This window comes from Pleurodeles waltl, chromosome 4_2, assembly GCF_031143425.1.
Source record: "Pleurodeles waltl isolate 20211129_DDA chromosome 4_2, aPleWal1.hap1.20221129, whole genome shotgun sequence".
NCBI lineage: Eukaryota > Metazoa > Chordata > Amphibia > Caudata > Salamandridae > Pleurodeles > Pleurodeles waltl.
The window spans coordinates 341,043,671-341,057,118 of NC_090443.1; the positions used below are offsets into that span (position 1 = coordinate 341,043,671).

Here is a 13,448-nt window from a genome sequence, read left to right on the forward strand (position 1 = left end):
ATAGTGCAATAAAAACACAAGGGAAATTAGCTACAAATTGCACAACACGTAGAGAAGCTTTTTGTATATAGGCCTAAATCTCGCACGGACACCTTATTTGTGGGAACGAGCGAATGTAGACGTGTTTTTGTTTCATAGTACATGGACATTTATGTTGAATGGACAAGATACGGCGATTCCTGGTATATATTACATCTGTGGGCCTAATGCTTATTACCGTCTTCCAAGAGGATGGTATGGCACATGTTATTTGGGGATAGTTTTCCCAAAGATATTTCAACTGGATGATTTAAAGAAATTTCCGAAATTGACTGAATTACATTATAATAGACAAAGGAGAGAGTCTCCTTCTAGTATAGTGGGAGATATATTTGGAGCAATGATTCCTTCAGTAGGAGTTGTTCTGAATTCAATAAAGATTCGAAAGTTGTCTACTATTGTGATGACATGCTGACAATACTCCTGATAGATACTGAATTAGCTGCAGAAAGGGCTATGACTCTTCAGAACAGCCTTGCGTTAGACATTCTTTTAGCAAAGGATGGCGAAGTTTTCAAAATGCTTAATTCTAGGCATTGCTGTTCGTTTATTCCTGATAATAGTAAAGAAATTAGAAGCTTACTTACTAATCTGACTAATGAAAGTGCGGATTTGAAAGAATTGAAAGAACCAGGTGTTTGGGAGAAAGTTGGCAAAGGATTTGCTTCAGTGGAAAATTGGCTCAGCAACATTGGGAAAGGGATATTATTGAAAATAATACAAGGGATATTATTATTGTGATTTGCATAATTGGAGCAGGGGGAATATGTCAATTGTGTAAAGGGATCAAATTAAAGAAGACGAAGAATAATCAGAGGAGGGAAGAAAAGAAAAGGGAAAATTTGTTTACAGAAAATTTGAAAAGGAAAAAAAAATATGAGGGAATTGAAATGATAGAATTTTAGTGGAAGCAAATATTTGTGTGAAAAAGGTTTAGTGTGATGACACATTTAGTCATCAGAGGAGGGATTGTTAACACAGTTTTAATGAAATTATCAATGAATATTCATGCATTTTGAGTATTGAATTTGGGTAGAAAATGAAATAACGTAGGAAACTTTGGCACACATTTGAAGGTGCACCCACCAGTGTGGCCGCCAATGTTCATGTAGTGTACTTATTAATGGATTATTGATATGAAATGTTGAGCTTATGTTTGATTAATGTAGTAATATGTCATACAAAGGGTTATGCATTATGTATTAGCTTTATTAAGTATAGACCTTAACTTAGCGAGGTCTTGGCTTAGTTGCACGGCCTCATGTAAAGCTGCATTTCTTAGTCGTCTAATAAAATGTCTGCTTTGAGAATTAAATTGTGATTTTCCGCTGTACTGTCCATGTGCTTGTAGCTACAAATCTTTCTCATGAGAACCGCTTGCTAGGAAATGATGTACTAGCTAATGCAACATTGTTTAATGTAGTATGTGTGAGACTGACTTTCCCAGGAGAGGACAATGGAGACTCTGGCTGGAGTATAAGCTGCAACAATATTGTTACCCGACGAGCCGGATGATGAGAACAGTACGAAAGGAGCCAATCATCGACATGTGAATCGTGTACTAGTAGAAGTGTAGATCTGAAGTTTTAGTTTAATTGGACAAAGTGTGAACATGTGATTCTTGAACCAATTAGGATGTGGGAAGTAGTTTTAGGAAATCTAACTTAGCCAGACTGCACTGAGAAGAGGACACCATTTGCTTACTTTCTATCTTGCCATTAAGACCGCCATTATTTTCTTGACCGTCTTGAGAGGAGACGTGCTTACCTTCACTGCTTATAAGACTTCGCCTTTTCTGAACTTTGATGCTGAATCCTGGTGCCTTGCTGACCCGACTGATGTCCTGATGACGAAGACTGTCACAGCTTGCTCATCCAAACTGAGACTAGGTATATTGACTATGATGATGTTTGCTATGTGTATTTGCTTTTGTTTCTAGGTACCAGCTGCAATTTTGTTAGAGCCATAGTTAGATGTTTTTCCAAAATTTGACTAAATTGTTTTGCATGAAGCCAAAACATGCTCTTCTAATCTGGTGTTAATTAGGGAGCTCTTGGATGAAGTTCGCTACATGAAATAGCGGATATCTTTTCTTTTCCTAACTAAACGTATGTAATATCATTTGCGCAGTTATTCTTGTTATTAATTTGCACTGTAACCTTAGAATGTGTAGTAGCCCAAGCGTTGATTAGATTGCGATTCTTTAGCCGCTTTGGACAGCCAGTGTTGTTTCTGTATGTTTCTCGTTTGATCTTGAGAATGAGTTACATGATCTTAGCATTGTTAAAGTAGTGAAATAAACATTCTAACTTTTACATAAAAGGTGTGGTTATTAATGACTGGAAGGTCATGGTGTGTGACAGTTACTGACTCTTATTGATTACTAATGTTATTGATTGTTATTAATTACTGATCTGCACGTACGGGATACATGGTGGTAAAACATCAAAGCGAGTCAAAAGGTTCATCGAACTATTTGCGTCTCCCTTATAAGTTTACTTATTAAGGTCTGACGGGGAAACACAGGTACAGGCATACTCCACATAATACAAGACAGACAGAGGGGCCCCAGTTAAGGCACACTACACAGTATCACCAGAGAGAGAAAGCAAGTAGTCTTCCCAATAGGGTCCAGACTGAAAGACCTGAACCCCACCACTTTAATCAGTTGCTAGCAACCATTAGATGGTGGCCTTGTCATTGGGACCATAATCAATTGTGCTGAAAGGAGTGCCCCTTTGGGTGGACCACAGCAAAGTGCAGCACTCAAGAAAAACCCAAAATCATGTAGAGCACTGGTCACACGACTCTTGACGTGGTTCTCTTGCATTAGAAAACATACTTGCATGTCAAATGAGAGGCACTGAGAAGTCCAGTCAAGTCTAATGCGTGTCTAATTCAAATATATAGCTAGCAGCAGAAATATCTGAAGTGTGAATTCACAGTCCCAATGAGCCAGTGCTTTACCGTCAGAGCCACTGGAACATACAATGCTCAAGTCACTTCATTATTGACATTATTTTATACATTTTCGATAATGCAGCAAGCGGATGATAGGACACGTGGTGTAACAGAAGCTCACGACAGCTGCTAATAAAAAGGTGCCTAACTCTTCTGTGGGAAGAATGTGAGAAGAACCTGACCATGTGATTCAGTGGGACATTGTAAAAAGCAAACTTCACAATTTCTGCAGTTTTTCAACTGTCCATGTCAACTTCAAAATGAGTCAAAGCTTACTCCAAAAATTCAGGTTGAATGTGTAATCGACAACACCAAAATACAAAACGACGGTACATTTAAATGTGTGTTAATGTGCGACAATTAAATGGCTGTGTTAGTACTTTAAACAGGTATAAAAACAATTTCACACTGGTTGTCCCATGAATACTGCACAAAGGGATTTTCAACACTTCACAGGATTAATACATTTCAAGGTCAAGGTAAAGTGTGAAAGACAGGGAGCAAAGACCTTGTACCAACCTATGGACCCTTCATTCCTCAGTGGAAGCAAAGTTATGGCATTTCTATCTTTTCTTGAAATGAAAATCTAAATCTTGAAGGGCCTAGGTTCAGAATACATTTTTAAGGTGAAGTGCTATAGTTACTATTTGTGTGCCTTTGAAACGCTTAGAGCTGAGTAGGCTAGTGCATCGTTTTCTACCATTGGGCGTGTTCTGCCTTGCACACACACTTCCATCTAGGCCTCCGCACCATTTTGTCTGCACATCCTGCAATAGCTGTGGTGAGATTCCACCACGCTTGAGACCCTAATACATCTTGTTGTGGATTACCATGTTTTACATTTTGGTTAGAAAAATGCTGAACCAAAAATTCTGCAAGTGGCAATTGTTTCTGTGCTATCAAAGACTGCACCTGTGTTCTTCCACCTGGTCAAGGATTCATCTGGGGGTTGTGGGCCACCATGTTAGGCACCCCCCACCCCACCTTACTTGAAACAGCTACTAGATCACCCTAATTCTTGCAACCATTCCCTGTGTAACCATATTTGTAGCAGTCTCATGCTATCTGAGAAAAACTGAGATATGGATGGGAACACCTGAATTAAACTTAAACACTACTACTTTTAGTGGAGCAGTATGGGGCTGCCAAACTTAACTGAGAAGGATTCCTGGGGTATCCACCTGTATCAGCATGCCAACTGTTATCACATACCTCATACAGGATAGAGTTGTTTCTAATATTTTCAAGGCACAGATGGTCCGCTGAAGTTCCCCTTCTGTTTGTCTGAGGGAAGGGGGAAAGCTGTTGGGATGGAGGTCGCAGACATGGACTGGAATAAAATATTCAGTCACAGCTAAAAAGCAGCTACCAGCTTGAGGTCCCACCTCACTCAAAATCGGTATAAGGTTTATCTTATATAAAAAATACTGAAGAAAATATTTCCCACTGCGTTCCAAGAAGGCCCAAGGTGTCGATATGATGGCGCCAATTTTCTCCATGTAAACTTTGTTGTGCCAAGTTATGGTGGAACATTGGAAGCACGCTGGGGGCTCCGTCATGAGTGCAGCATGACATGATTGTCCAATCTCTTAAACATTGAATCCTAGACTAAAAAGGAATCATTGCAGCCCTGTTGCTGTTGTTGGCCAAGAGGCGGAGTTTGATACAATAGCTACAGTCATTTTGCTCTCCCCTAGGTATGTGGAGGCAAAATGAGGGAGGTTTGCTGGTGCCTGAAAGATCTGTATGTCTATGATGAGAACGGATGTGAGACTCACTAAGGACTTTTGAGTTTGGTTGGAAAGTTGGCTGCACTGAGGTGTGAGGGTTGGGTGAAGAAGAGACTGATCCTTCACGGGGAATGGTTTTCAGAGACCTTTGCTGTATTCATGCCCTGATGCTTGTTCGCAATTCCCTGGAACACATTTGGCAGTTAGGGCCTGATTTAGAACTCAGCAGATGGGTTACTCCGTCATGACAGGGATGGATATCCCTTCCGCCGAAAACTAAATAAAATATAATGGGATTTAGGTTTCGGCAGATGAGACAGCTGTCGTAACCCGTACGCCGAGTTCTAAATCAGGTGTGAAAACAGTACCACCATGCAGGCTGTATTTGTTTTTTATTTGCCAATGCTCCTTCATCCATAAATGTTTTTTTCTGTTTCAGGAAAAATAAAACAATGTTCTAAAAAAAATATATAACCACTGGTAACTATAATATACACATTCCATTATTTTTGTTCACTGTGTTATCGCAGACAGAAACCTAGCATAGGAAAAATTAAGCCTGGCCTTGCCTCAAAACAAGCAGCTCAACCGAAGTTGATAAGCCACATCCTCCCTGAACAGGGTGATCACCCGTCTAATAATGCAGGAGACCTAAAAATTTGTGAACTGAATGTGTCCAGAATAGTAACCAGAGGTTCAATGGAATTGAAATATTTACATCCATCCCTTTTGATGTGATATGCAACCGGGCATTGAAAATTAGAATATTTCTCGCTTATTAGCTCGTTATCTGAGGGACGACATAAGTAGCTCTTTTCGTCTGAGATGAGCAGCTGCTACCATCAGTCATTTCATGAAGCAAGGCCTGGTTTGATGGGGAATCCTAAAAGTCTAAAATTGTGACCTGGTAATGTTTCTGACCTTCTAAAAAGAGCAGGTATCCTTTGTGTCTGCCGAGTACTAGTCTGTGGAAATAAGTTTGCTTCTGAGACAATACTTCTGACGGATCATAAAGTGCCTGCGGTGCATCTGTTGGTGGAAATACAACAGCTCATGAACTGAAGGCATTCGCCCCAACACCATAATGTGTGGCTGGAAAGAGGGGCCTGGGGACAAGCACCCTGGCTCCCGCCCAAAACACCCTTTTGCAGGTTTTGTCTCTAAAGTTGCCTTCTGTGATGTCCTGACGCCCGCCCCCCTACCCGCCAGAAGCATTCCGGGGAAAGATGGCACCATTGCACTCACCGTGTTCTGTTGCTTCCTCTAGCAACTTCTGCCTCTACCTTGCTAAAGTTTCTCAGCAGGAGTGTATATACTTCCTTTGAACAGCAGTATTACCAGCACCTGTGCCTCAGCAGCTCTGTCATACTTGAAAGGGGTGTTACTAGAACCTCCTTGGGTGGGTTAGTGTGTTAGCCTATTGTGTCAAGCATTTTTAACCAGTCATAGAGTTGAAAGAATTAGATGTTTACACTCTTGAATTATCAACCTACATGGCAGAGGTGGGCAATTTAAACAAACATAAATGTATTCGTCATCACCATAGGAACCCCCCTCAGCTACCCCTTAAATGAATTCAAGTTGGTCTGGTTCTCTGATGGACCCATTCACTTGGTGTACCTCCTCTGAGGATTCAGCTTTGTAAATACCCAAAATTATCTGCATATCTCCAGACTCTGAGCCACTTACCCATAAAGCTAAACCTCTTCATGCATGTCCTTCTTCAACAACCTCCCTTCTTGGGGTCTTTCAGACAACAAAATCTAACACAGACCTTACAAGTCTGAAAGTTTTCAATGGTCTTCGGAATAAGTTCTTCCGATTCTTCGTGCTAACTCATATTATGCCAACTATAAAGCCTCTTCAAAGTACACCTCCTTTTATCTAAGTGTTTTCTTTTTGTGGAACCCGGGGTGTCAGTTCCCAAGCGGTCTCCTAGCCAATAATTCTTTAAAGGTCATGTTACAGGGATGAGGTTTTTTTTACTGAGAAAAGCTCTGCGTCCTTTAATTTTGGAGTCAGTGTATTGGCTTTCTTGGTATGGTTTTCATGGTCTATGCTGATCGAACTTTGGCTCTTTAGCATTGGTTCCTTCTTATACACAGAAGACCCTGCTTCTTATGTCAGTTACTTTTGAGACCAAATAATTGTTTCTCCTTTTTTTCTCTCAGTTTGCTCTTCATATGGTGCCCCGATGGGAGGGTTTGAGTGGCTTCCTGGTGTAGGGGAGCCAATCTTCCCATAGGTGCCAAAGAGCCCTTCTGGGTTTTAGAAGCCACACACAAGCTGATTTATTTTAGCACATCTTTGTCCGGGATCACTACTTATTCCCACTCAAGCGCTCAGCCTCGGACTCCTACCACCCCCTGTCAAAAGATATGGTGTAAAGCATCCGTTTAAGCTTTCAGAGCTTAACAATTTTGAATCTGAGCTTTCTGGAGAACCAGGATACTTGTGTTCTTGAGCTTACCACCACTTTACCACAGGCAAACCTTAAACTGAATTATCTCCGACGGTAAAAAGCTATTCGGCACAAGAAGCTACACGTAATCACCTACCTGTTGTCTCTCCTTAAAATAAAAGCCCAGAATCGTAATGCTGAAGCCCACTGGCCAGCTAAAAGTGGCGTTGGTGCAGGGGTTATTGAGGAACAGTGACTGACGTCATAATGGAGTCTCCATACCGAGTCCCCTATTGCTGGTGCGCACAATGGAAAACCTTCGGAGAAACAAGTTGTTCTTACCAACCAAGCACTACACTGCAGTAACAAGCACAGCGTGTGAATATATAATGGATTATCAAACAAAATCATAATTTCAAAGCCTGTTCAGCTTAAGGTGGTGACGAGACAAGTGCTGCTAAATATCTGCTTGGTACCAAACAGTCCCTGCAGAAGCTGCACAGATATGTTTTGCAAAATATACCCAAAATGGCTCGGGAACATAGAGAGGACCTGCAGCAAGGAGCTATGTTTCTTCTCTGTTTTTGTATCACTTAAATTGTGGTGTTTAGAGACCTGAGCTCACATCTACTGCACTTTGGACTTGCGGAAGGCATTCCATGAAATTCCATCTCTATTAAGAGGATTAAAACAAATCCGGTTTTACCACAAAGGGATCTTAGTCGATGTAGGGCTAAGCAGAGCCACTGTACCATTGCACCTAGGCCCATAGTTACACTTTTTAGCTTGCATTTGCGTCATTTTTTGACGCAAAAGTGACACAAACGTGCAAAATATAATTTTATTTTGTAACTTCGCCGCTTTTGCGTCAAAAAAATGACGCAAATGCGGCGCTAAAAAAAAGTATAAATATGGGCCATAGTTTTCTCTCCCTAAAGTCCCTGGCCTTGGATTTGATGCTGAGACTGAAGCCACAGCTACCACTATCTTGTTGTGCCACGAAACACTACATGCAGTGGCTGTGAGAGTCTGTTTCCGACAAGAATCACGCATACCTATCAGTATTTGAATGCAGAGGTCCATTTGCTTCATGAAGTCCAAAGAAATCACAGAAGTAGGCAGCGTATGAGTAGCACAGTGAATATCAGAGCTGACTCTGAGCGTCACAACATATGGCGGGAAAAAGTAAACAGATGGGGATGCGTGTGGTAGCACCACTGGTACCAAGCAATGTCATGGTCGGAGGGCGCCATGCCACGACACCAGCACAACAATTAGGAATACTACTGGCATTTCCACCCACCATGAGTAAAGCACAAATCAGATATTTCAAAGTTAGCGATTCTGCAGATGAAACAATCCATTTACTATTGATGTGTGTGTAGCTGATGTAGACAGCCCGAGTGTTTCTTTATTTAGCACGCAGAAACAGATGTACCATTAAGTCCATCCATTTTTGTCTTAGCTTGACAGGCGGCAGGGCTTTTTCTTTGCAGACATCCTGATGACGCGCCATACCACTTTCGCACCCTTCAACACTGGAAAAATTGATTCTGAATGCAGGAGATGTATAAATATCTATTTTATTTGATTCAGTGTCCCAGGAGCAATCACCACCGGAAAGAGGTGGAAACAACAAAATTCATCAAAGACCACCAAGCACAACAAAAGCACACACTGCTACACACAGACAACCCAGCGGTTAACAAACTTCGGCATCAACCTTGATTAGAAATAAGAGGAAGAGGCCAGTAAAAAATGTGGGCAGGAGGCAGCCAGAAAAAGAAACGTGGGCACGATAAACTGAGGATGCCCAAAGTGGACACAAATGTCTCATATCTCAATAAGAAAGGATCCTGCCCCTGGGGGGGTGTTCTAAAATACCTTCATCAATTGGGGTCACCTTCCTGCCCACAAGAACTGTTGAAAGATACCATCATGCAGACTATTCAAATAAAAAAGCCTTACTACTTGAAGCACTTTGATGAAGCCGTGATCAGAAACTGTGAGGATACTGCACGCAAATATTAAGTAAATAGATGCACAAAGTTGGCGATAGCTGTGGGATTTCTGAATAAGGGAACAGTAGTGAACAGGCGCACTTGTGCTAGGGCCCTCACTGACATGCTGGTGGTAGGACAGGACAGCGAGCAGTATTTGGCAGCATGAGAGTGATACAGACACCACAAGGAACTGACCTGCTGAAAATGAGCCTGTGAGTGTCATAAATGGGTCCTGATAGTCACTGGCACCACCGAACTCTGATCAAAGTGGTCCAAGTGACAATAAGACTAAGGAAGAAGGAAGCTAATGGCTGGAAGGGTTGCAGTGGCTGGAGGGAGAGCATAAACATTTTGCACAGAGGTGGATTTTACAGAAGGTCAGTCCAATTATAACTAACAATCTGAAGGGAGACTGTAATGGGTGCCTAATATGGTGATGGGGAAGAAGATCTGGATGCTAAAAGAGGCAGCCACAGGAGAAGTGTTGAATTTGGTGTATTATGAGGACGCAGAGTGTGGTGTACTTGTGAGTATCTAGCTTAGTGCCTACTGTTTGTGCACAGTGTAGTACTGGGGCAGGTATGGTGCCAACAGGAAAGGGATGCTTACTAATGGATCTAACCTTTTGGGTACAGGGCCTTTAGTGGTGCAGTAGGAATAGTAGAGGTGCTGTGTTTTTAAGGCACTCATTTTGACAACAAAAGTGAGACACTGCCACCAATTATTACAGTTCTTGAGTCTACGTAACTGTTAATTACTCTGGTCCTTGGAGAAATCTGCTACACACATGAAAAATAAAGTGCAATTCTAGTGAATTTACAGCAACGGGGCTCCAATGTGGGCAGCTAAGCCACTGATTTGGCAAAGGAATTTATTTTCTGCAACTGAGAGCTACTGCATTTCTGCAGAGTGCTCACCTAGGTCGCATGGATGGGGGTTCTTTAAGTAAAAGGCAGAATACTACCAGGAGTACTTAGCTTTAACGAAAGACATTAGAAAATCTAATACAGTTTTAAATACCCACTGTAGGAGCAGCCATTGCAGGGCGTTGCCTACGGCATTTTAGTACTGCAAACACTTATCTGGTGTCAGAAGTGGGGTTCTATAAAAGGTAATGAGTGTTCAGATTTCTGATGCTTTAAGGCACTGAAAGCAAGCAATGTGAGTAGCAGGATGCCAACATTAAATAGTACCATATAATTCTTAAGTATGCCACTCACAAGCATGTAGCCTCTACAAGGTGAGGAGGGCTTGGGGTAAAGCAAAAGATGCAATATCAGCTCCAGACGTGGGTGGGCATCCATTAGTGGGATACAAAGTTAGTGCTGGTGATGCATCTGTAGTTATTCATCCCATCCTCCCACTTCTGCAGATCATTCATCCCAAGTCACAAAGTCCAAGAGGCTTATAATCCAAACAGGGAGTCTTCTTCTTTCTCACGCTTGCCTGGGTTTGTGTTGAGAACCGGTCTAGGAGGGTCACTAGGTGGGGAAGGGAGAACTGGAAGTTGGTCAGCTGCCTTCGCTCGCGATTCCAAAAACTTGTCAAATTCTGAAAGGGAAAGAGGTCAAAGAGATCACATGAGACACAACTACTATGCATTCTGCATCTGAAGGAACCACAGACAAGGTGCATGGATAGCTGTCTAAAGCTAATATTTCAGATCAGATGAGTGAATGACAAAGGAAAAAGCCTAACTCAATACAGGAGAAAATGAAAAGAAACATGATCTCTTCTCTGAAATGCCTTCTGCCTCAAATGAAACAAGTCTCTCGTGAAAATCCATAATCGCCACATCTAAGATAGCGGGTAACTTCCAACCCTTGCAGATTGCCATTTATTATAATATCATATTGAATAGTGTACCAGATTCCAAATTCCAACTTTTCACTAAATAAAACACAACTAAGAGGATATTTTTTTGTTTTTGGAGGGAGGTGAGGCGTTGGAGAACTTTAGGGCTCCATACACAAAACATTTTGAAGTCAATGGTTACCTTCACTGGTGACTCCTTCAGCATCTTCAGCCTCTTCATCCTGTCAGATATGGAATAGAAAAAAGGGTCTTACTACTGGTAGGCGACATGGCTTATTACTTGTATGAAGTGTTGTTCCTAGACTCCTAGTTCCTAGAAGGTAAAAGTACTGTTTTGTGCCTACAGATTTCCTTTTTAATTCAGAATAATCTGGTATTAGTTAAGGAATAAGACTATGGCCGTCAGCAGTATCTTCTCACCAAGTTTATCTTCCATCCCCCCACTCCGTTGCTTCCATGGGGTGGGCGGGTTCTCCAATTTAGTATTTTAATATGTAGTGCACATTAAACGAGAAACCAAGTTGGTTGGTAACCTAACAATACGTTTATTGTTCCCTGGGCTAAAAATGACTGTAGGAGGAACCATTTTTTTCCTAGAAGAGGGCACGTGCTGCAGAAGCAATAGCCTCCAACATCCTCTAAAAAGTCAAGGATGTTGGGATTATGTGCATGCAGGAAGGGCTCGGGATCCTACTGCTCTATGCATTTAGAATCAGCCTCACATGGTCAGCGCGAAACCCACTACAAGCCTGCTTCTCATTTCAATGCCTTTTTTGATGACATGGGGGTACTAGCACCTCACGTGGGGGCAGGGATGTCTCTTCATAGGGAAGGGTCATTGTGAAATCTACCTATTAAAATACTGATATACAAAAACCTCTTGACCCCTCCCAAACCTGACTTCATTAGCACGAGCGCTTGTTCTCGAAAACATCATGCTCTTCACCACTCCTCTTCTCTTATCTTTGCATTTCTGGTGCAATGTCACCATTCACCCCAATTCAGCTTTAGATATTTTGAAGGGAAAAACAGTAACTTGTGTTTTTCCTAACAACGCGTTTGTATTTCCACGGAGTTACATTGACAAAGAAAGATGGATATTCAGTAATCTTTTTTTATTTGTAATTTTCTTAGCTGTTAAATTTTTACTGGTCATAAACATTAAGATCTTACAGCGCCAGAACACTGAAAAAGTAGAAACTGTTACCTCAAGAACCATCCTCTATTGTTGTAGTTAACGAGAATAAACATTTCATCATCAGAGATACGATAAGCTGCCATATCAAGAATTTTATGGATGATACCGGTTTTCTGGCGTTTCCCTTATCTCATTTTAACGTCGGGTTAGATAAAGATGCTTCAAAAAATTACACAGACCTCTAAACCTGGAAATGCTATTCGGTCAATACTAACCTATTCCAACATTATAAATCTATCTTATCATCCCATGCTTAGAAACATAATTGCTGTATCTGTATTCTTCACTGGTTAAGTGACTGCCTTTAAGTTCTTCACATGGCACAGGGGTATACCCAACATTTTGAAACTCATTGCATTTTATGACACTCAAGAATGTGAAAGAAAACCTGTCCACCATAGAAGATCTGTTAAAAAAAAGTGGGCAAGTAGGACTAGATGCTTATAAAGGAGATGTGACCTTTGGCGATCCAAAAGCTTGTAAACTAGTCCATATGAGAGTTTCCCCTGTGTATGAGAAAGGGATCCTGGGTCGATCTCCAGACATGGGAAGCCCTAATTGGAGAAGGATCATGCCTGTCACAAAATGATCAAAAGTATCATTGGAACACAGATTTTATATGAGACACGAGATGATAACAAGCATGGAAAATTAAGCTAAGTCACCAACGGGGATAAAAGGTTACAGAAGAGAAATTCATGCATTACTAATATGCATCACAGGTAATAGAGGGTTAATTTTCAGATTTGAAGACACTGTTTGCAATGCAGGTTCAACCTAGCTCTCGACTGGATTGATTAGGTCACATCCCCACATGGGAGACATTAAACTCCTTTAGAACATTCTCTTTGCTATGTCGACAAAAATCAACATTCTAATTGATGTGAGGTAATAGCAGGAATCATTCATCTCCAGGCCCAGCAAGTGAGAAAACTGTGACTATCCCACAGTGAGGGGTCATCTGGCAGGATCAACCTAGAGCTCCTTAAATGTAATCAGTCTCGAACAAGAAGCCATGTAAGTGTTCTATTCTGTGACACTAAACGTTTGCATGAGCATTCCACGTGCATCTCTAGTTTTGGATTTTCAGTGTTATGAAGTGAAGCAAAGTAGGCACTTTGACATCTACCCTGCCACTTGCCTGTGGCCTCCAGTTCTTGCTTGTTCCAGGCTGATCCAGTTGCTGCTGTCTGGCCAAGTGACACTGCAGCTGCCTGCGTTTTGCCACTCAGCATTCTTCCCGCCAACAGAAGCCCGGCCCACCCAAGGACCTACTTAATGCAGGCTGCAGTGTGACTGCA

The 13,448-nt window shown here is 41.6% G+C and overlaps 1 protein-coding gene across 4 annotated transcripts in view; it reads right to left on the bottom strand.

The window, feature by feature from the left end:
• Positions 1 to 8,698: 8,698 nt before the first annotated feature.
• The window catches only part of TOM1 (target of myb1 membrane trafficking protein), a 244,150-nt gene continuing 239,400 nt past the window's right edge, over positions 8,699 to 13,448 (bottom strand). For 3 of the 4 annotated variants that reach the window (XM_069231390.1, XM_069231388.1, XM_069231391.1), the window contains 2 exons: positions 11,131 to 11,170; positions 8,699 to 10,685 (listed from right to left, as the gene is read on the bottom strand). In XM_069231390.1, coding sequence (XP_069087491.1) covers positions 10,540 to 10,685; positions 11,131 to 11,170 — 186 coding nt within the window. In that variant the 3' untranslated portion in view covers positions 8,699 to 10,539. The remainder of the gene's footprint in view (positions 10,686 to 11,130; positions 11,171 to 13,448) is intronic. The other variant, XM_069231389.1, reaches the window with a different exon arrangement.